We start from the raw sequence: 19,439 nt of genomic DNA, 5'->3' as shown, positions 1-19,439 counted from the left end.
AATCACATGAGATTTACACGTAGGATATGCATGTCTACTTATTCAACTTTATAATAAGTGATCACTTTTACATATCCAAAGTTGAAGAATACATATAATTTGCCGGGTAAAATACGAGAGTCTATTTGTTAATTTTATAATAATTTTTCATACTCTTTTTATTCAAGCTAATATTTTATGAAGTTTATGATTTATTATTAGCCACTACAAATTACGCTCTAAAAAATAAATACAACAACAATAATAATAAATTTAATATATTTTCAATAATGGAATTTGAGGAGGTTTGAGTGTACCCAATTTCATACCACTACCTCTAAAAAAAAATAAAAAAATAGAGACGCTGTGCGCTCTAAAAAATAAATAAATAAAATAAAGAAATATATGGAGGGTGAGTACTAGTAGTTCCAAAAGTGGACATTCTGGAGCTGGACTCCCCAAACATTCAACAACGTGATACATTTCATTAGCCACATTTACACCTGTCAATTTCTACAAACAGTCAGACAAATCTTTTTGTTGCTTTATTGGCATTGTACCTTTTTTCTCTTTCTTGTACAAAATTCTCCTAAATTCATGGCGTCTTCCAGCTCCGGCAACTCTGTTCCTGCCGCCGGTAACACCCTTTTCCATATATACAAATATCTAAGTTAAGTTAAAGATTCAATCTTTGTGGGATTTGATTTATTTATTGTTACTTTTGGGTTGATGGGGTTGTGCTAAATTCGAGGCAATGCAAGTTAAAAATTCTATCTTTTTGGTTTTGGGTTTGATGGGGTTGTGCTATATAAGTTGGTAATTAAGTTAAAGATTCAATCTTTTTTGAGTTTTGATTTGCTTATTGTTACTTTTGGGTTGATGGGGTTGTGTTATTATAGAGGTAGTTTAAGTTGAAAGTTTAATGTTTTTGGGATTTGTTTTGCTTATTTGTCGTTTTGGGTTTTGGGTTGATGGGGTTGTGCATTTTAAGTAAAATTCAATCTTGTTGGGATTTAATTTACTTATTTTTTCTTTTGGGTTGATGGGGTTGTGTTATTATAGAGGTAGTTTAAGTTGAAAGTTCAATCTTTTTGGGATTTGTTTTGCTTATTTGTCGTTTTGGGTTGATGGGGTTGTGCATTTTAAGTAAAATTCAATCTTGTTGGGATTTAATTTACTTATTTGTTCTTTTGGGTTGATGGGGTTGTGCTATATTGTGGCAATTCAAGTTAAAGATTCAGTCTTTTGGGATTTAATTTACTTACTTTTCACTTTTGGATTGTAGGGGTTGTGCTTTGTTGAGGCAATTCAAGTTAAAAATTCAATCTTATTTGGTTATGGATTGATTTATTTATAGTCATGAAAAATAAGTGTGTCCCTTAACTTGGCCATAGCTGGCATCGATGCCCTCCAACTTTGGATTTGCACAAGTAGGCACTTAAATTTGAACAAGTGGACACGCACGTCCTTTGTGACATAATTCACTTGGGATACGACATAGGATGCAAATTAGCCATGCAGGACACATGTGTCTACTTGTTGTATCTTTGTACAAGTTTAAATGTCTACTCGTGCACACCCAAAGTAAGAGGGCATAAATGTCAGCGGAGGCCAAGTTAAAGGCACGTTTATGTATTATGCCTTATTTTTACTTTTGGGTTGATGGGGTTGTGCTATATTGAGGCATTTCAAGTTAAAATTTCAATCTTTTTATTTTTAGATTGATTTGTTTGTTCCTTTGGGTTGTTGGGGTTGTGCTAATATAGAGGCATTTTAAGTAAAGCTTCAATCTTTTTGGTTTTGGATTGATTTATTGTTCTTTTGGGTTGTGCCATATTGAGGCAATTCAAATTAAAATTCAATCTTTTTGGTGTACCGGGGACATGGCATTAGATAGGAAAATTTGGAGGCCACATATTAGGATGGAAGGTTAGTTGGTAGTTGAACGTTTTCTCACTTCCCTGCGGGATAGGCTTGGTGGTCATTCTTGGACCTCCCTTCTTACCGGTATTAGTAGCACTATGCTTGTAGTTCCTTGATCTTCGATTTCTGTTTTAACTGGTGTTTTTGTGCGCCTATTGCTCTATTTGTTCTTTGCTGTATAGAGGCAATTCAAGTTAAAAGTTCAATCTTTTTTGGTCTGGATTAATTTGTTTGTTCTTTTTGGTTGTTGGGATTGTGCTATTATAGAGGCAGTTCAAGTTCTGGTGTCTTCATTGGCGGATGATTCACCTATTGTACGAGAAGCATCAATGGCTGCTCTGAAGGAGATAACTTTTATGTATGTCCAAGTTCCCTATATATGTGTTTCGAAGTGTTTTTTTTTTTCTGCTCCACGTTAAGTTTATTCTATTTTTTTTTTTCAGAAATCCACTTTTGGTTCTTGATTGTTGCTTAACAGTATCAAGAGGTGGACGACGGGTACTGTTCTGGATTTTGGTTTTGTTTGTTCATTACACATATTTTTATGAAGTGGAGTCTTGGCATTACTGGTAAAGTTGCCTCCATGTGACTAGGAGGTTACGGTTTCAAGCCGTGGAAGCAGCCTCTTGCAGAAATGCAGGTTAAGGCTGGGTTCAATAGGTCCCACACATAGCGGGAGCTTAGGTTGCCCTTTATTGTTTACATTTTATATCGTCTGTGAACAATTGGGTAGAGTGTAGTGTTCTTAATTTGGGTTTTATGGATTTCAGAGGTTTGGAAATATAGCTGGTTTGTTTCAAGTGATGTCAGTGGCAATTCAGGCTTTGGATAAGGGAGATGTTGATAATAATTATCTTGCAAAGTTGGCCAAAATTGCCACTTCTGAGGTGATCTCAACCAAGGTAAAGGACACCCCTGCATATTACTAAAATGTATGCTACAATTTGATTTAAAAGTTTGGGCAGGAGCTATGTCACCATCCTCACTAACCAAATGTGGATCCATCATTTTGGCTGGAATTATAATGATCATCACTACTACTTTCTTGTTCCCTTATAGTGGATTTATTGGTTTTGTTGATCATGATTCTGATTGGTTTCGGAGTCGGTTCCTTGTCCATGTTGTTTGATGTGGGAGTTGTACCTAGTTATTTGTATACAGGGTATCAGTTTTACTACCTCTAGGTCCCGTGCAGTGCTGGTAGTATTCATATCACTCTAACAGCTAGTTCGATCTCATGATAGGAACTTAATGCTGACTGGCAAAGAGCTGCAGCTGGTGTACTTGTATCAATTGGTTCACATATGCCTGATCTGGTGAGTGTGCTTTTCCTTTTTCTTACAAAAGTAGACTTTTAGCTGAGGGAATGTTATCTGTGCTTTCTAATTCTTATCTTCTTTGTTTCTTTGCGAAATAAATTTTAGAAGAGGGAATTTAGTCTTATGAACTTATATCTTATCATTCATGTTTTTCTATCATATCTTGCATTGTTTTGTTGTTATTATTGCTCCCATATCTGTATCCTTGTTTGCAAACTATTTGGCAGGCTTTGTTTAAGTTGAGGGTCTATTGGAAACAACCTCTCTATCTCTAAGAGGCAGGTGTAAGGTCTGTGTACTCACTACCCTCCCCAGATCCCACTTGTGGGGTTACACTGAGTATGTTGTTGTGGTGGTTGTTGTCGTCGTCATTGTTTCTTATTTCTATGAATGTCACTAGTATATGTCGAAGTCATACTTTGAGAAATTATGAGCCTTGTGGTAGAGTTGGTTTTGTCATAGCTTGCAAGCAGTAAGCTGAGGAATTTTCAGTCTTACTACTAGAAGGTGCTGTAAAACTCCTCAATTATTCAATGCCTTTTGTATTAGCTCTATTTCGGTTTGTGCATCACCCCATTTAAAAATTTAAAGTGTTAAGAGAGGGACCTCTTGTTAGATCTGCAACTTGGCCCGTCATTTTCCTACCTGGTTCCTTGTCTTGAACTGAACGTGTGAAAATATGTGCTGACAGATGATGGTGAAGCTCGAACTTAGTACCTCTTTGCACTTTCACGGAGAGTGGTGAAACCACTTCTTCTTAAAGTTCAAACTGTTATCTAAAAGCTGAAACTGTTAGTGATGGGACACTCTTTTGTATACTAATCTAGGTGTGCAGCATGATAGGTCTCTGGTAGGGTATAAACCAGCCTACAGGGGATTATAGAAATACATTTATTTAAGGTGTTTGATAGGATGTTTCGGAAGGGAATTTATGGATTGTGGGATGAATTTCTACAACACACTAAACTAGAGGTTGGAAACAGTCCAGGATAATGTTTTCAACAGAGTTTTGGATTGGAGAAGAAAACTTAATGTTCAGATTTCCAGATCTGTTTAGGTATCCTTCGAGGAAAGATGGATACATCTCAGAATTCTATTCAAGTTCAGGGTGGCAGATAGTCTTCAGGAGAAACCTAAATGATTGGGAACCGGGGAACTTTTGTCAACTTCTTCAACTACTGGGATCATTGTCAATTGAACAGAATAAAGAGGATAATTTGATTTAAGTCAACAGTAGTGACAGAAGATTTTCAGTCAAGAATTGCTACATTCTACTACTTCAACAGGCTGACCATAGTATTCCAAACTGGCCTCGGAAGGTGATTTGGAAGACTAAACCTCCAGTTAAGGCAGCTTGCTTCGGATGGACTGCATCTAGGGAGGCATGTTCAACTCAAAACAATTTGCTTAGAAGGGATCTTTCTTTATTTAACAGGCGTTATGCTTGTGAAAAAGATCAGGGAACCGTGGAGCATTTAATACTCCATTGCAGCTTCTCTGGAGAATGTGGGGAGTACTTTCTAAATATCGGGTGTTTCCGGGGTCATACCTCTGAAAGTCATATGTTTATTCGAAAGCTGGTAAAGGCAAACAGTCTCAAGATGAAGTCAAGAAGTATGAAACAAATATGGAAGACAATGGACCATATGACTAGAAAGAAATAAAGCTTATTTTGAAGGGAATGTAAGTCATGTTTCTAGAGTTAAAGAACAATTATCTGCATAATTTTTTTTTTTTGGTGTAGAAGTAACTCAATAGAGAGTACGGATCAACATCTGGATTTCTTGTATTTGCTGGGAGGAAACATGTAACTTAGTTTTATTCAGAGGTTGGTTATTCGTGTACTATTTATGTACCAGCTTGGTACTTTATTAATATAACGTTTACTTTATGTTCAACTTCTTTCACAAGCTCGAGTGACATAACTGGATCTATGGTGTTTTAATTTACCTCCTATATAAAGAAAATGGATCTCACTACTATCGTTGGATGGAAATATGGGATGGGATGCACCATTCTAAATGAAAATGGAGCGGAAGTGTATGACTTGGATAGCTACATGTTTTCCAAGAACCTCTTTAGCGTTTTGGGACTTGGATCATGCCCCGGTGTACTCTTGATTTGCTACACCGCTGGTACAAAATCGGGCAGGAGAAAGATTTTATCAAAGTTTGGAATTAACCCTGCAACTATATGGTGGTCGACATGGAATGAAAGAAATGCAAGAATCTCTGAGAATAGAAAAGAATCCATTATTATAGTAAAGTATTGATGTATCTCCTTATTTTCCTTTTGGTGAAACATGGCTTGAGTTAATGATGTAGAAGTCTTGATGGAAATCAATAATTTACTCTTTACTGACTAAAAAACCTGGCTTTCCATGAACCTTTATGGGTGGCAGTTGGTTTTGCAGATAAGTTATTGATGACTATTGATGTAGCGACTCCACAAAAAAAGTGGCTTTATTTGATGGCTGAACTAGTTTGCTCTTAAAGTGATATTATGGGTTAACTTTGAGTAGATGGATTGGAAGGGGAGGCTGTGACCACAATAAAAATTCATTAGCAAAACAGTTTTTCAATTTTTACACATCTTATACAGTCTCAAGTTCCTAGAGCTAAAAGTTGTCATCGTCGTTAGTGAATTGGACTTTTGCATGTTTGTTCCTTTATGTTAGTTAGAACTTAGAATATATTGAACACCTTTACAATCAACGAGACCATATGAAATTCCTTTCCAGCTGGTGCATTATGAAGTTCCTTTCTAGCTGGTGCATTATGTTCCTTTCTAGCTGGTGCATTACCTTAGGCAATAATAAATAATCCATCTTTCATTTGTTTATGCATTCCCCTGTGAGTAGTCTTATGTGATAGACGTTATTTTCTGCTGGGAATGTTTTATTCTTCTCATCACTGGATTATTTATCATAGGTTGTACGTTCTGTCGTAATCCTAAACATTATATCTCATAGAAAAGTGCTTCTTTTTGTTGATAAACTTACTTGTTTCACCCAGAAAAGTACAAAGGACCTGGCACTTTACCTCTTTTTGTACTATGTTTACTCTTTGTTGCACAGTTTTCTTCCAAATAATTGTATGTCCAACACTCTTTCTTTCTTCTTGTTTTTTGATATTCTGAAGTTTTTTATCTAGTTTAATTCGTCAGTTGTCTGTGGCAGATGATGGAAGAAATATTCCTCCATCTCTCAGGGGCAAATTCAGCTCTTCCAGCCATGGTTCAAATTCTTGCAGATTTTGCATCATCTGATGGTTCGTTTTCGATTTGTTTGCAAATACTTTGTGGGTTGCTTTAAAATTATGACATAAGTTACTTATCTGATCTACATCTATGATATTTGAAGCTTTGCAGTTTACTCCTCACCTTAAGGGTGTACTGGCACGAGTGGTGCCCATTCTTGGAAATGTAAGGGACATCCACCGGCCAATTTTTGCAAATGGTAAAGACCCAAAACTTTTTATGATCTAACATGTCAAAGAAAAGCTTTCTCTTGCTCTAAATTAGCACGTCATTCTCCTAACAGAAGAAGTAGGAGCATTTGCTATTGGAAGCTGGGACTTTTGAATTTTCAGTCGGGAATACTTCGGTTGAAAATTATTTTTATGTAAATTGCACAAATTTCTTAGAATCTGTTATTATTGTCATAGAAGCTGCTAAAATTTTCTTGGTTGACTATTCTTGAAGAAAAGAGACAGTATGGGCTGATGGGGTACTGATGGGAGGGAGAGAAAGTTGTCTTCTCTTTAATTTTTTCCTGATTACATTTTCCTAATGGCCATTGTCTCAGATTCTGATATCCATGAGATACCACCTATGTGCTCTGAGGTGGTAAAGCCTAGGATGGATTAGGCTATTAGGATAAAAAACGGGGAAGGGCGTGAAACTGGAGTTTAAGATGGCTCTTAGGCTTCGTTGCAAAAGGGCATAATAGCCATCCTTTTAATTGGGTGGCACATACAAGTTATGTGCAATTAAGGGGATCGCCGGGTTCTTTTGGTTTCTTTTGATTTTATGTAGAGGAGGCTACAAAATTTAGGAGGGTGCTAGCGAGGAAAATCTATAGAAAATTGTTTCGTGTAGGAATAGGTGACATGTGAAGCTAACATTGAGGAGAGTGTTCTCCTGGGAATTTATCTGTTCAAGGATGTTCTTTACTGTGTTTTCAGGCATTTTTTGTCATTTTTTTGTTGCTTCCTTTTTTATGAGGATGCAATTTTTTTTTCATTGCCCAATAACAGCCTGGATGCATGAAACGGGAGTCGAACTAGTTACCTGCTCTAATACCAATTTTTAGGTCCAAGGTGATGACCTCTAAGCCAGTAGTTTGAGCTGTGAAATTGCACTATCTAGTACATTTTGTGATGATTGTGAAGTTAATCTAGGAGTAAAAGCAATGAGCATTTTTCTTTCATACATTTGAAATTCTGGTAGAAGTGAAGCTTCTAGTCATTGCAAAGTTCATATCAGCGCACATGATTGATAAAAAGGAGTCATTACAAATCTCGGAGTCATTTATCCAGGAGAAAACTTGTTCTAAATTTATGTTCACTTCATTGCGCAAGTGTTTCCATTGTTTTCATTATAGGGACTTATGTTTTTATTTTTTTCCAGCATTCAAATGTTGGTGCCAAGCTTTCTGGCAGTGCAGTGTAGACTTTCCTCTGTCTTCAGTTATAGATTCTGATATCATGTGAGACCAATGTGCTTCTGGCTGATTTTGATTTTCTCCAAGGATTTTCATTCAGTTGCTCATGGTAATATGAATGTACTGACTGTGCAGGTTTTTCTTGAATTCTGCATTTGAACTATTATTGCGAGTTTGGGCAATTTCACGAGATCTGAAGGTTTGCCTAATCAGTTCTTTTTAGAACAATGTTAAACATGTTGTCTTTATATGTAGTTAACTGTCATCATCCATATTTTTTCATGTTTTACTTCTTACAAGTCTAACCATGTTTACTTCTGGTGGTCGATCAAGTGTTATGATCAACTTTGCTTACATTGTGGAGTACCTTTGATTGAGGTCAATTGCTTTTGTTCAAGGAAACTACAAGCATTCTTGAATCTTGGGTGAATTTCCCATTAGATAGTTATGCATACACATGAATTTAGATACATTGATCCTTGAATTTGACTGAAAGCTTGGTGCTAAATATTTGCAACGACCAAAAAAAAAGAGAGTAACAATGTCAAAAAGTAAATACTGTCTCTCAAATTTACACTTTTCCTTCCAATTTGAATCAAGGTAGCCCGTATGACATTGGTAATGAGAATTAAGGGGAGAAAGGTGGTCTTAGAAGTCACCTCATTGAGGTATTGGTGGCAGTTCTGGAATGCGAGAATGCTTAGAAGAAGAGGGAGAGGAGGACCAAGGTGAAGAATGCTTAGAAAGATTGGGGGATAAGGGACAGTGGAGAGTAGTCAACATCTGGAAGTCACACATAAGTAGAAATGGTTAACGGATTGAGTGGGTGGGAAATCTCTTCGGTGCGGGTAATTCTTAGGGGTTCCCATGATGGTTTGAGGATAAAATCATAAAGTTGCATACAAACATTAAATAGAGATCTAGGAGAGCAAGTGTGATAATGGTGATGGCAAGAGGGAGAGTAAGAAGTAGAGGTGGAAGAAAGAAGATAAAGAGAACAGTGTGGTTTCTGAGATAAAAGAAGAAATGAGGGAGAAGAGGATGAAGCTGAGGGAGAATGGGTGTAAGTGATGGGGAAGGGGAAAACATTTTCCCTGGGTGTAAAGATCTTTTCTTGATAAGGTGACATAACAAGTTAACTTGTGAGTGGCCATTTTCACCGTGTGCTGCAGATGCACAGTGGTCATGGTGGATATTCGAGGCAGCTTGCTTGATGGTAGTCTATACTTTCATTGTCCTTCCTTTCCTGCTTTCGTACAAGACTTACTGTAAAATCACATTGAAACTAGTTGAATTGATGATAGATAAGGGTGCTTTGAGTCAGCAAGTAATATATAGCTGCTTTCAGCTATTAATATATTCAAGAAATTACACTCTTCTTAATTTCCTTCCGTTTCATTACGTTTATTGCTCATTTTGAATAGAAGGGGAGAGGAGGTTTTGTTTCCTGACATATTATGTTCTCAGGTTCGCTTATCTTCAGTGGAAGCATTAGGACAGATGGTTGGTCTTATTACCAGAACACAGCTGAAGGCAGCTTTGCCACGACTTATTCCAACTATATTGGAACTGTAAGACATACACTGGACTGTTATGTTTCTAGAAAATATATAGTTTCAAATGACATGAATACCTCTGATGTCAAATGACTATCTCCTTGATTGTGCTACTTCCTTTTTTTTAAAAACTTAGAAATGCTAGTGATACTCTTTCAGTGGCAGAAATTCTTTGTTGCATCTGCTTGGGCATTGTGGACTTTGTAACAATAAAAGCTTTTGATTTTCAGGTACAAGAGGGATCAAGATGATGTGGCCTTTGTGGCCACTTGTAGCCTCCATAATCTATTAAACGCCTCATTACTCTCGGAATATGGTCCACCGTTACTTGATTTTGAGGTAGGAAACACATGTCATGTTGCTTTCTGGTTAACTCCCTGACCTAGAAAAGGAGTTTTGTCCTCAGGAGTTAACCATGACTCTCGTATGTAGCTAGTCTGCACCACTCGATGTCTTGCTAATATAACATCTTTCTTCGTCAAAAAGAAAATACTTCTCCTTTTCTTTTTTGGATAAATTTTTGGTGGCCAGTTTCTACTATTACTTCTAATTTCTAGTGATTACTTGTCTTGTTTTGGTATGAGAAATTGGAATCAGTTATTGGTAGCATCAATCTTGGTAGTCATTGTGACTGGTCATGAATCGTGGTTAATAGTATACCCCCGCAACAGATGCTTCTTTCAATTTCCGATAGTTCTGCCTTAGTACTGTACAACAATAAAATCTTACTCTATAAAAAGCCAAAAAAAAAGACGGTCACTAGTTGGACCGTCATACACGGTCAATTGTTTGCTTTAGCAGCACTTTACTTCGCGCGACAGCAGTTCATGTTACTTCCTGTTATATCTCTTATTCCAATGGCATGTAACATCCAATTCTGGTCCAACCTGGGAATTTCCCCATTTCCCTTCTTTCTTGCGTATAAAGGGTGGTCAAATTTGTTGAAAGAGTCATCCTTTAAATTCTGATGAACGTAGTGGCGATCCCTCATCATCACTAGTTTCCTGTTCAGTTCCAAACTCTTCTCTCTTGAGCAACTTGGGTCAAAGCGGCAGTATGTGGATATTTATATTATATCTGGATATATCAAAATATACATGGCCATGTTGAAGAAGGTCAAAGTATATATGTTACTTTGAAGCGTAGAGATGTACTTCTGTTGTCAAACTGGGTGAGACCTAGCACTATAATGGATTATGGAAGCATTCTGAAGCTGGTCAGGAAGGAGGATAGACAAGCAGAGTAGGTTGATCTAGAACACGTCTGCATGTATTTTTGGTGGTTGTTTGGAAAAACGGAATTAGTATTTTTGGTGGTTGTTTGGAAAAACGGAATTAACATATATGTGTACTTTTACATATAAGCGTTTGTAGCTTTTTGCTGCAAATGAATGATATACACAAGATAACCATGTTACTCGGAACTCCTGAACTCCTTTGGAGGAACTTTAGGCCATGGCCCTAGTATTGATGATTGCTAAAATTTGACTTACCGAAAAATATAGCGATGTTTAGTAACCAAGTCAATGCAACATAGATTGTTAAACACCTTACTCACCCTTTAGGCATTTACCTCTTCGAAGGGAACCTTGGAGGCTAGGGTTGAAATCCTAGAGGAGACAGATTTCTTTCCATTCCCCTGAGACTTACGGTCAGAGTTATGTGTACCTGTGTTGGTGGGAGATAGAAGGTTCTCGGTGGAAGAGTCTAGGTGTGTCCTAGATGGTCTGAACACCATCATTTAAAAAAAAATAAAAAATTGAAGGAAGTCTCGAAGAAACAGGAATAAGACTTCAGTCCAAGGCGTATTTCTTTGACAAAGTGCAGACAAATATTCTTTATATGGTCCTCTGACCAAACAGTTTTGTTAAAACTACTCACTTTAGCAATGGTAACTTGATGGTCTATTCTAGGTTCTTCTACATATGGTATTGCCTCAAATTGTACTTCTGTTGGGATGCCACTTGTAATTTTTTCGATGATCAAAAATCTGTCTAAAGCCCATCCATTGCGCCAACTGCAACTTTTAAACTTGGGGATGATTGGTCCACCTGCTATTCCTCCCCCTTGAATACTGGACTTAGTTTGCTTGGCGCAAAAGTCAAACTTGTGACCAAAGAGACAAGTCTTTCAACCTTTGCCAATTGAGCTGACCCTGGGGACAGATGCCGCTTGTAACTTATTGCAATCATTTAAATGCTACCATGTTGAATTTATAGCATCATTCAGGTTTTGATAAGTATCTAACTTTCTTTGCTGTGTGCAGGACCTTACTGTCATATTGTCAACTCTTCTTCCTGTGGTTTGTAGAAGCAGTGACAAAAAAGAGCATTTGAATTTCTCAGCTGGGCTGAAGGTCTTGTTTATTGATTTATTTTTCTATTTCCTTTAAGAGTGCATTTCCTTGATAACCATGCTTGGAAGCTGTTCAGGTTCAAGTTCTGTATTTGGGGCCTTAGGTTGTTTTTGTTTCAATAGTTAGATTAACCCATGAGAAACACATGGGTTTACAAGCTTACATAAATACGTTAGATTCTAGGAGTCCTATTCAATCTTTCTACACAGAGATTTTCTGCGCACTTCAAAACATTCAAGAGAAAACAAAATGTTATAGTGGGTACCGATGAATTTTCATCCTCAAATAGCTCTTCTGCTGCATCTTGCCCTATTGTCCAAAAAATGGCACATGGAAGGATCCTCTGTAACCTTAACTGATTGGCCTCCTGGCTCTTCCTTTCCAACTTCTAAGGAGATCACACTGCTTGTCAGCATCTGCCGGTTAACACACATCAGACTAGATACGAAAATTTTGAAGAAAGACTAGTACAAGCCTAGATGTGCGACCTGTATGATCCCTTATCCAGATTATGCTTGAAGCACCAGCAAACATATATTTCCTCTCTTCCTAAAATTTAGGAGTAAGAATCGCACTGCTAGCAGCTGGCCACTAAGGAAAGGCAACTTTTTCTGTGCCATTATGCACAGGTAGCCTTTGGATTCTCTCTTCATTAGAGCATGGTAGAGAGATCTTACACTAAAAATGTCTGATGATACTCCTTCCACTCCCAGGTTGCATGTCGCCTTAGTTTGTTCATCCACATGTCTATATAGATAGTTTGGGTACTTACGTGTTATCCCTTAAAGAAGATCACTGTTATTATTTTCCTTCAGTTTCGAAGGAAGAAGTTCTGTTGATATTAAAGTGGTAAGAAACTACCTGTTAAAAATGAAGAAGCTTTCTGTGAGTTCTGGTAAAGACATCTAAAACGAGCTATGTTGCAAGCAATGATAGCTTTCTGCCAGTCCTGGTAAAGATACTAAAGGCTTTATAATATCGAGAGGCTAACAGCAGTGGTCACCCTAATATCCATTCTTTAAATTAGTAGATTCTCTGAGGCGGTATAGGGTTGATTTTCCTTCTTCCCTAAGTTATTGGGCATATTAACATTACCGGCACGTTCTTTTTCCCTGCTACAAATATCTGCTTCCTCTCAAAAATTGTTCTATCATCTATCTATCTTCGCATGTTATATTTGACTAATATATAGTTCTTTTGGATTTTGTTTGAATGGCAGACTTATAATGAAGTTCAGCATTGTTTCCTAACAGTTGGTCTGGTGTACCCGGAGGAATTGTTTGTCTTCCTTCTCAATGTGGGTATTTTCTCCTTCGTGCATTGAAATGCAAGAACTTTGTGATATTTTGCTTGGTGTATCACCTGTCAAGGAGGCAATTAGAAGGGAGCCAAAAGCTTTCAATTGCGAATAAAACAGCCTTCTTTCATTTTCCTCCTTTTGTTTTTGAACTCCAGAAATCAACCCTTTCTTTAAAAAACTACGAAATGGCGCACTTAGTTGTGAGACTTGATTATTTACACGGTAAAATTGTTCCACTGAATGTTGTGTATTTGCTCTTTGCTGCTGTCAGAAATGCAAGTTGAAAGAAGAACCACTGGCAGTTGGTGCACTTAGTGTATTAAAGCATTTACTACCCAGGTTATTTTTTCCACCTTACTTTGTTAATGTTATGTTTATGTTCTCTTTCTTCATGTGACTGTCATCGACTACTTTTATAGGTTGTCTGTAGCTTGGCATAGTAAGAGGCCTTTACTAATTGAAGTTGTGAAGCTGTTATTGGATGAGCCTAATTTAGGGGTCTGTAAGGCCCTTGCTGAGGTATTTAGTTGTTGAAAGTTTGCCTGTAGTGACCAAGTTATGCAAAACCTTACTCTGCTTCTAGATTCTATGTGATTGTTGTTGCTTCCTATGCAGCTAATTGTGGTTATGGCTTCCCACTGTTACTTGGTTGGTCCTTCTGGGGAGTTGTTCATTGAATATCTTGTTCGCCACTCTGCAATGTTTGGTCTGCAGAGAGATGATACTGAGAGATCCAGGGAATCGAACTCGTCAACCGGTGGTTATTACCCTTTTGTGTACAAGAAAGTGGAGGTATGCATCTCTTGTAAAATAATCGGGAACTTGCAGTGGGTGGTGTGTTGCCTTTGTTTCAATATTTTTGTCACCAATTTCATCTCATATTCATGGCTGTGTTGAGTTGCTTGCCCTTCTCTTCACGTGTGATAAAAGGAGTGCTGCTCTTGGCTTTTGGGGAGGGAGGGGAGAGATGGTTCCCATCATTGATTTTGTGGTTAGATGAAGTGGTGGTTCATTCCCCAATCTCTTGGGAACTTCAACCTTGACTCCTGCATATGTTTCAGTTAGTGTGTCAGAATTTCTATCAGAATGCCATTTCTTATATGCGTAATTATAAGATGCTTGAATTCTCTCAGATGAAAATGGATGCTGCTACACTGTCAGAATTGAGGGCAATCTGTGAAAAGGGTCTTCTTCTAATAACTGTTACTGTCCCTGAGATGGAGGTATGAGAGTACTTCTCCCTTTAAGACATTTCAGTTTCGTACTCTGTGTGAAAAGATTTTTCATTATTTATTCCCCCTCCACCCCCTCCTTTTTATGCTTATTATCATTTATGGAACTAACTGAATTCATTTGTGCGGAATACAGCATGTTTTATGGCCATTTTTGTTAAAGATGATCATTCCACGAGTTTACACCGGTGCAGTTGCCACGGTATGATATGTTTGTCTCTTTTTTGCCTTCCTTTTTTGACAAGGTTCACTACCTGTTGCAATCTTTCCTCTCTTTATGTCAGGCTTGCATGTTCTATCTGCTATCGATAATGGGTTTCACATCTACTTCTTATACCATAATTGCCGTCTTTGCAGGTCTGCAAATGCATATCAGAATTGTGCAGGCGTAGATCCTCTCAAAGTGGTGGAGTTGCTTTGGAATGTAAAGCTCGTGCCGATCTTCCTCATCCTGAGGTAATCAACTTTAGTTTTACTGAGCAGCGAAGAAATTATATATTTTCATCTTGATTAAGAAATGCATGCACAGCTATTTTGCCTCATTTTTGGTGTTTCAGGAGCTTTTTGCACGCCTGGTTGTTCTTCTCCATAATCCTCTGGCTAGGGAGCAGTTGGCAACCCATATTCTAACCGTAAGTCCTTGTGTCTAGCGTTTTGACTATAATAATTGTTGAAGTGTATAACCATTTCATTTAAAAGCTTAAGCTGTTAAGACGGAGTATACTTATCTGCATGTTGAATGTGCTTTATCCTGAACTTTTGAACCTTTTCCCTGATGTGCTGTATTGTCAACATCAAGATGAAATTTGTATGTACCTGCATTTTCTCATCTATGCTCCTCTAAAAGAAATTCTTGTAGTTTCTGGAATGAATAGAGTAAGTGAGATGTGGTATGTATTGGGCGTTCTGAAAGGTAGGACACTTACATTTGGGTAACATTGTGATTTAGATGCCAAAGTAGGTAGTCTTAGGTACAATGAACTGCTTGAGAGAGTCAAAGTAGACTAATGTTATTCAGGCACTATGTTTTTATGATAATTTTATAGGTTCTTGAAGCATCCTACATGAGGGGGTTATATTATGAATTCTCTAGGTGGATCTCATAAATATCTTTTCCTTCTAGAGATCCCCTCCCCGCCCCCCACTTTATCTTCTGTCATCACATATAAGGCATTGTAGAAACATTATATAGTTTCATCCTTGTGGTCTGGCCCTTCCCCGAACCCCGCACAGCCGGAGCTTAGTGCACCAGGCTGCCCTTTAAATTTCTCCAGAAAATGCACAGGATGCAAGGCAGGTAGGGGAGAAGACTTCTACAAGATAGCAGTCTTCAGCATCCGGAATAGTTACTATGACTTCTTTATGCCCTTCTCTAAATTCATCCTGCTATTATGTCATGGATTCTTAGACCATCTGGATGTAGTCTTTTATTTGTCTCCCTCTGCTGTTAATACCCAAGTAATACTGACCTTCATTTTATTCCGACAGTGTGATGTTCCTCCCTTTTCTGCATCAGTTTATTAGAAAGGATAGTTTATTTTATCATTTTGCCAATCGTTTCCCTTTTCTTTTGCAGGTCTTATGTTATCTGGCACCACTCTTTCCAAAGAACATTAACATGTTTTGGCAAGATGAGGTATAACATATATGCAATATGTTAACGAGCTTTTACATAATTTTGCAATTCTCTTAGTCGTTTATGCATTGAAATTATTCACTATATAAACAACCAGACAATTGAAGATTGACATCAAAGGCCTAGTTATTCTACTAATTAGCTAGAATTGAATTATTTCTATCTCATTTCAATAGCTGTCAGCTACATTATTGAGGTGCTTAGTGATTTTTCAAGCTGAATTATGGGTTTTAGTGTTTTCCTATATGTTCCATGGTTTGATTGTATTCATATTGGAACTTATAAAAGTAACACTTTATTATTGAACTTACTGCTACCACATTGTGACTTAGTTATCTCTTTTTCAAGTCTGTCTACCCCTCCCAAGACTGAACTATTGGTTGTACTAGATCAGACCAGATCTTTGAAGTTCCCAACTGATATCTTGCGATTATGTTCTTTTTAGGATTCATCCTTTGACTTATTTTCTCTGTTATATTAGCAGAAATTGAGAGCATTTTACGCAAGTCCTTCCTTGCTCACTTCACCTTTGCCTATTCCACTCGGTCACTTCTTTCTTCTTCTGAGCTCCTATCCACCATCAAATAGCACTGCCCTCCACCTCTTACAACTCTTATAAACTCTTCATGGACATGAGAAGGAATAGGCGCGAGTAAAACAGCCAGTAGAGGGGTAGTAGACAACAGTACTGAGTGTTTAGGTAAAGGTGCAACATGGGTGCATGGGAGGGGAAAGATATAGCGGGAAGCTGCTAGAGGGTTAGAGCCTTTGCAAAGGGAAGGTAGCAAAATAATGAAGAAAAACTATATTTGGGAGATTTAAAATGCATATCTGAACTCTAGAATATCAGGGGACCGACATAGGATGGAAATTTTGTTTATTCCAAAGAAATATTGGATACTTTGCTTTTGTATGTAATACGGAGACAATTTTTCTGTGTGTCTTAATGGATTATCTTGTTTGCTAAGCTCTAGATTCCGAAGATGAAGGCGTACGTCAGTGATACGGAAGACTTAAAGCAGGATCCATCATATCAGGAGTCTTGGGATGACATGATCATCAATGTAAGACTAGTAACTTTATCCCCATGTTTGAAACATTGAAATTTGTTCCCTTGTTCTTTGTGATCGATTTATTATTCAAGACTACACGGATTATATGGTCCAGCCCTTGAGCTTTAGTGCACCGAGCTGCCCTTTACACAGATCATGTGTAGGGTATCTTTTGATCCTTGAAAATATGTTTTCTTATATAAAAGATGACATTGCCACTGAGAAAAAGCGTGACTGAAGTAATAAGAGCAATGAATATTTTTCACTACTTAGAACAATAAACATTTCTCAATCTCTTAAAGCATGTCGTTCTTTGGAAACAATTACTTCTCTGCTATTCTACAAGAAATTCTTTGAATGCATCTCATCTCTTAACTAATTTGGAGCCACAAAAGGGGTAATTTCATTAATAATCCGTACTAAGACGGTGATCGTGTTTAACTTTTACCGACATGAAGTTCCACCCTACTTTAACACGTGCTGGACCTAAATTCATCTATTGACAGTTTATTGCAGAGTCTTTGGATGTAATTCAGGATGTTGACTGGGTTATATCACTTGGAAATGCATTTGAAAAGCATTATGAGCTTTATAAACCTGATGACGAGCACGCTGCATTGCTTCATCGGTAATGTCAGTTACCTTCAATTTGATAAATGCACCGGGAACTGCAAATTCTTTTAATACTGTGAAGGATTTTCTTGAAACCTTGTCATTTCTTGTCAGATGTCTTGGAATTTTGCTGCAGAAGGTTCATGCCAGAGCTTATGTTCGCGCTAAGATTGATCTAATGTATAAACAAGCCAATATTACGATTCCAACGAATCGACTTGGTTTAGCAAAAGCCATGGGATTGGTAATTAATTTGAAACTGGGTTGTTGGTTTTCCTAGTTTGCAAATTTGGTTTACAGTGTGCTGAATCAATGTTGCTTAGGTGGCTGCATCACACCTAGACACAGTTCTCGATAAGCTGAAAAACATCTTGGACAATGTTGGGCAAAGTTTCTTTCAAAGGTGATGTCTGAGCCAGGAATGAATTTAGTTCCTTGCATCCTATTCCTCTTGTCATCTGAAGCTTCTTCGGACTTGGTAGTTCTGATGAAGTAATTATTTTCTTAATTCTGGTTGGGAAATTCCTTGTCAATAAGTAGTACTTTAGACTTGGTAACTGAATACTTGAAGGCTGGAATTTTGTAATTTTTTTTTTAAATCAGGTAGACAATTTCATTATTCACTAGGTCAAAATCGGCCGAGTAGAAGTACACCAAAGAATAAAAAACCTTCTAATGACATGGTTCTCTATTAAAGACACCCAATCCACTATGTATCCCGGAACTACATGGCAAAAAGGGCAGTCCGGTGCACTAAAGCTACCGCTATGCGCGGTGTCCGGGGAAGGGCCCCACCACAAGGGTTTATCGTACGCAACCTTACCTTGCATTTCTGTCAGAGGCTGTTTCCAAGGCTTGAACCCGTGACCTCGTGGTCACATGGCAACAACTTTACCAACTTTACTAGTTACTCCAAGGCTCCCCTTCTCATCCCGGAACTACACCAAAAATAAATAAGGGCTCGAAGACTACTACTCAACTGCCCAAAACTCATTTCCACCCCTTTAAAAGCCCTCTTATTTCTCTTCCTCCAAATAAACTACATCGACTGAATTTCGTAACCTTTATCATTTTGAACTTTCTAACTGTGTGGGCATAGTTTGTGAGAAGATCTAATTGATCTTATGGGACTTAAGTATGAGTTGTCTCAGTCCAATCAGCAAAGTTACTAATGATACGAAAGTTTTAACTAATAACTTCAACTAAAACATTGTTGCATATGACAATTGTTGTTTGGCGATCCATTATGTGCTGTTATACTTATTTGATTGTTTTATGTTTGCTTTTATTTCACATGCTATATAACGAAATTCCCTTGCAAAAGTAGGATCAATAAACGCTTGATTCCACCTAATGCTGATCTACGTATTCTTAGTTGAAACTGGTTCATGATGTCTGCCACATTCTTCAAGTTTCATGGTTCATAGCTATGAAATCAAAATAAATGAACTGACATGTCCATCTAAATCTAAGTTGGAACAGGTCCTGCTGTGTCATGCAATAGTCTTAACAACTTGTTTAGTGTGAATTTGGTAGCAATAGATAGTAACAGTCACTTCGACATAAAAGAGCTTGTGGCAACTACGTACTATAATTCTTATTTTCTCGGTGTCATGTCTAGAGTATGAGAAGATTTGGCTGTTGCAGATTTCTATCATTTTTCTCGGATAAAGCTAAAATGGAAGAATCTGATGATATCCATGCTGCTCTGGCGCTGATGTATGGATATGCTGCAAAATATGCTCCCTCAACTGTTATTGAAGCCAGAATAGATGCACTAGTGGTATGTAATATTATCGTTACACAAAGTCC

At 37.6% G+C, this 19,439-nt stretch overlaps 1 protein-coding gene across 4 annotated transcripts in view; it reads left to right on the top strand.

Moving 5' to 3' along the window:
* The first annotated feature begins 323 nt into the window (after nt 1-323).
* The window catches only part of LOC107841721 (protein SHOOT GRAVITROPISM 6), a 30,865-nt gene continuing 11,749 nt past the window's right edge, over nt 324-19,439 (top strand). Inside the window, exons 1-26 of one of the 4 annotated variants that reach the window (XM_047396006.1) lie at nt 324-616; nt 2,170-2,260; nt 2,346-2,400; nt 2,673-2,804; nt 3,147-3,218; nt 6,400-6,490; nt 6,583-6,678; nt 7,851-7,929; nt 8,020-8,083; nt 9,352-9,455; nt 9,671-9,779; nt 11,706-11,795; nt 13,015-13,092; nt 13,367-13,434; nt 13,515-13,614; nt 13,711-13,887; nt 14,229-14,318; nt 14,464-14,529; nt 14,685-14,783; nt 14,885-14,959; nt 15,904-15,963; nt 16,938-17,027; nt 17,522-17,643; nt 17,742-17,871; nt 17,951-18,030; nt 19,275-19,410. In XM_047396006.1, coding sequence (XP_047251962.1) covers nt 577-616; nt 2,170-2,260; nt 2,346-2,400; nt 2,673-2,804; nt 3,147-3,218; nt 6,400-6,490; nt 6,583-6,678; nt 7,851-7,929; nt 8,020-8,083; nt 9,352-9,455; nt 9,671-9,779; nt 11,706-11,795; nt 13,015-13,092; nt 13,367-13,434; nt 13,515-13,614; nt 13,711-13,887; nt 14,229-14,318; nt 14,464-14,529; nt 14,685-14,783; nt 14,885-14,959; nt 15,904-15,963; nt 16,938-17,027; nt 17,522-17,643; nt 17,742-17,871; nt 17,951-18,030; nt 19,275-19,410 — 2,394 coding nt within the window. In that variant the 5' untranslated portion in view covers nt 324-576. Of the gene's footprint in view, nt 1,987-2,169; nt 2,261-2,345; nt 2,401-2,435; nt 2,587-2,672; nt 2,805-3,146; nt 3,219-6,399; nt 6,491-6,582; nt 6,679-7,850; nt 7,930-8,019; nt 8,084-9,351; nt 9,456-9,670; nt 9,780-11,705; nt 11,796-13,014; nt 13,093-13,366; nt 13,435-13,514; nt 13,615-13,710; nt 13,888-14,228; nt 14,319-14,463; nt 14,530-14,684; nt 14,784-14,884; nt 14,960-15,903; nt 15,964-16,937; nt 17,028-17,521; nt 17,644-17,741; nt 17,872-17,950; nt 18,031-19,274; nt 19,411-19,439 lie in introns of those variants that run through there. The other 3 variants (XM_047396007.1, XM_047396008.1, XM_047396009.1) reach the window with 3 other exon arrangements.

This window comes from Capsicum annuum, chromosome 9 (genome assembly GCF_002878395.1).
Source record: "Capsicum annuum cultivar UCD-10X-F1 chromosome 9, UCD10Xv1.1, whole genome shotgun sequence".
Classification (NCBI taxonomy): domain Eukaryota; kingdom Viridiplantae; phylum Streptophyta; class Magnoliopsida; order Solanales; family Solanaceae; genus Capsicum; species Capsicum annuum.
This window is presented reverse-complemented; position numbering and strand designations above follow the sequence as displayed.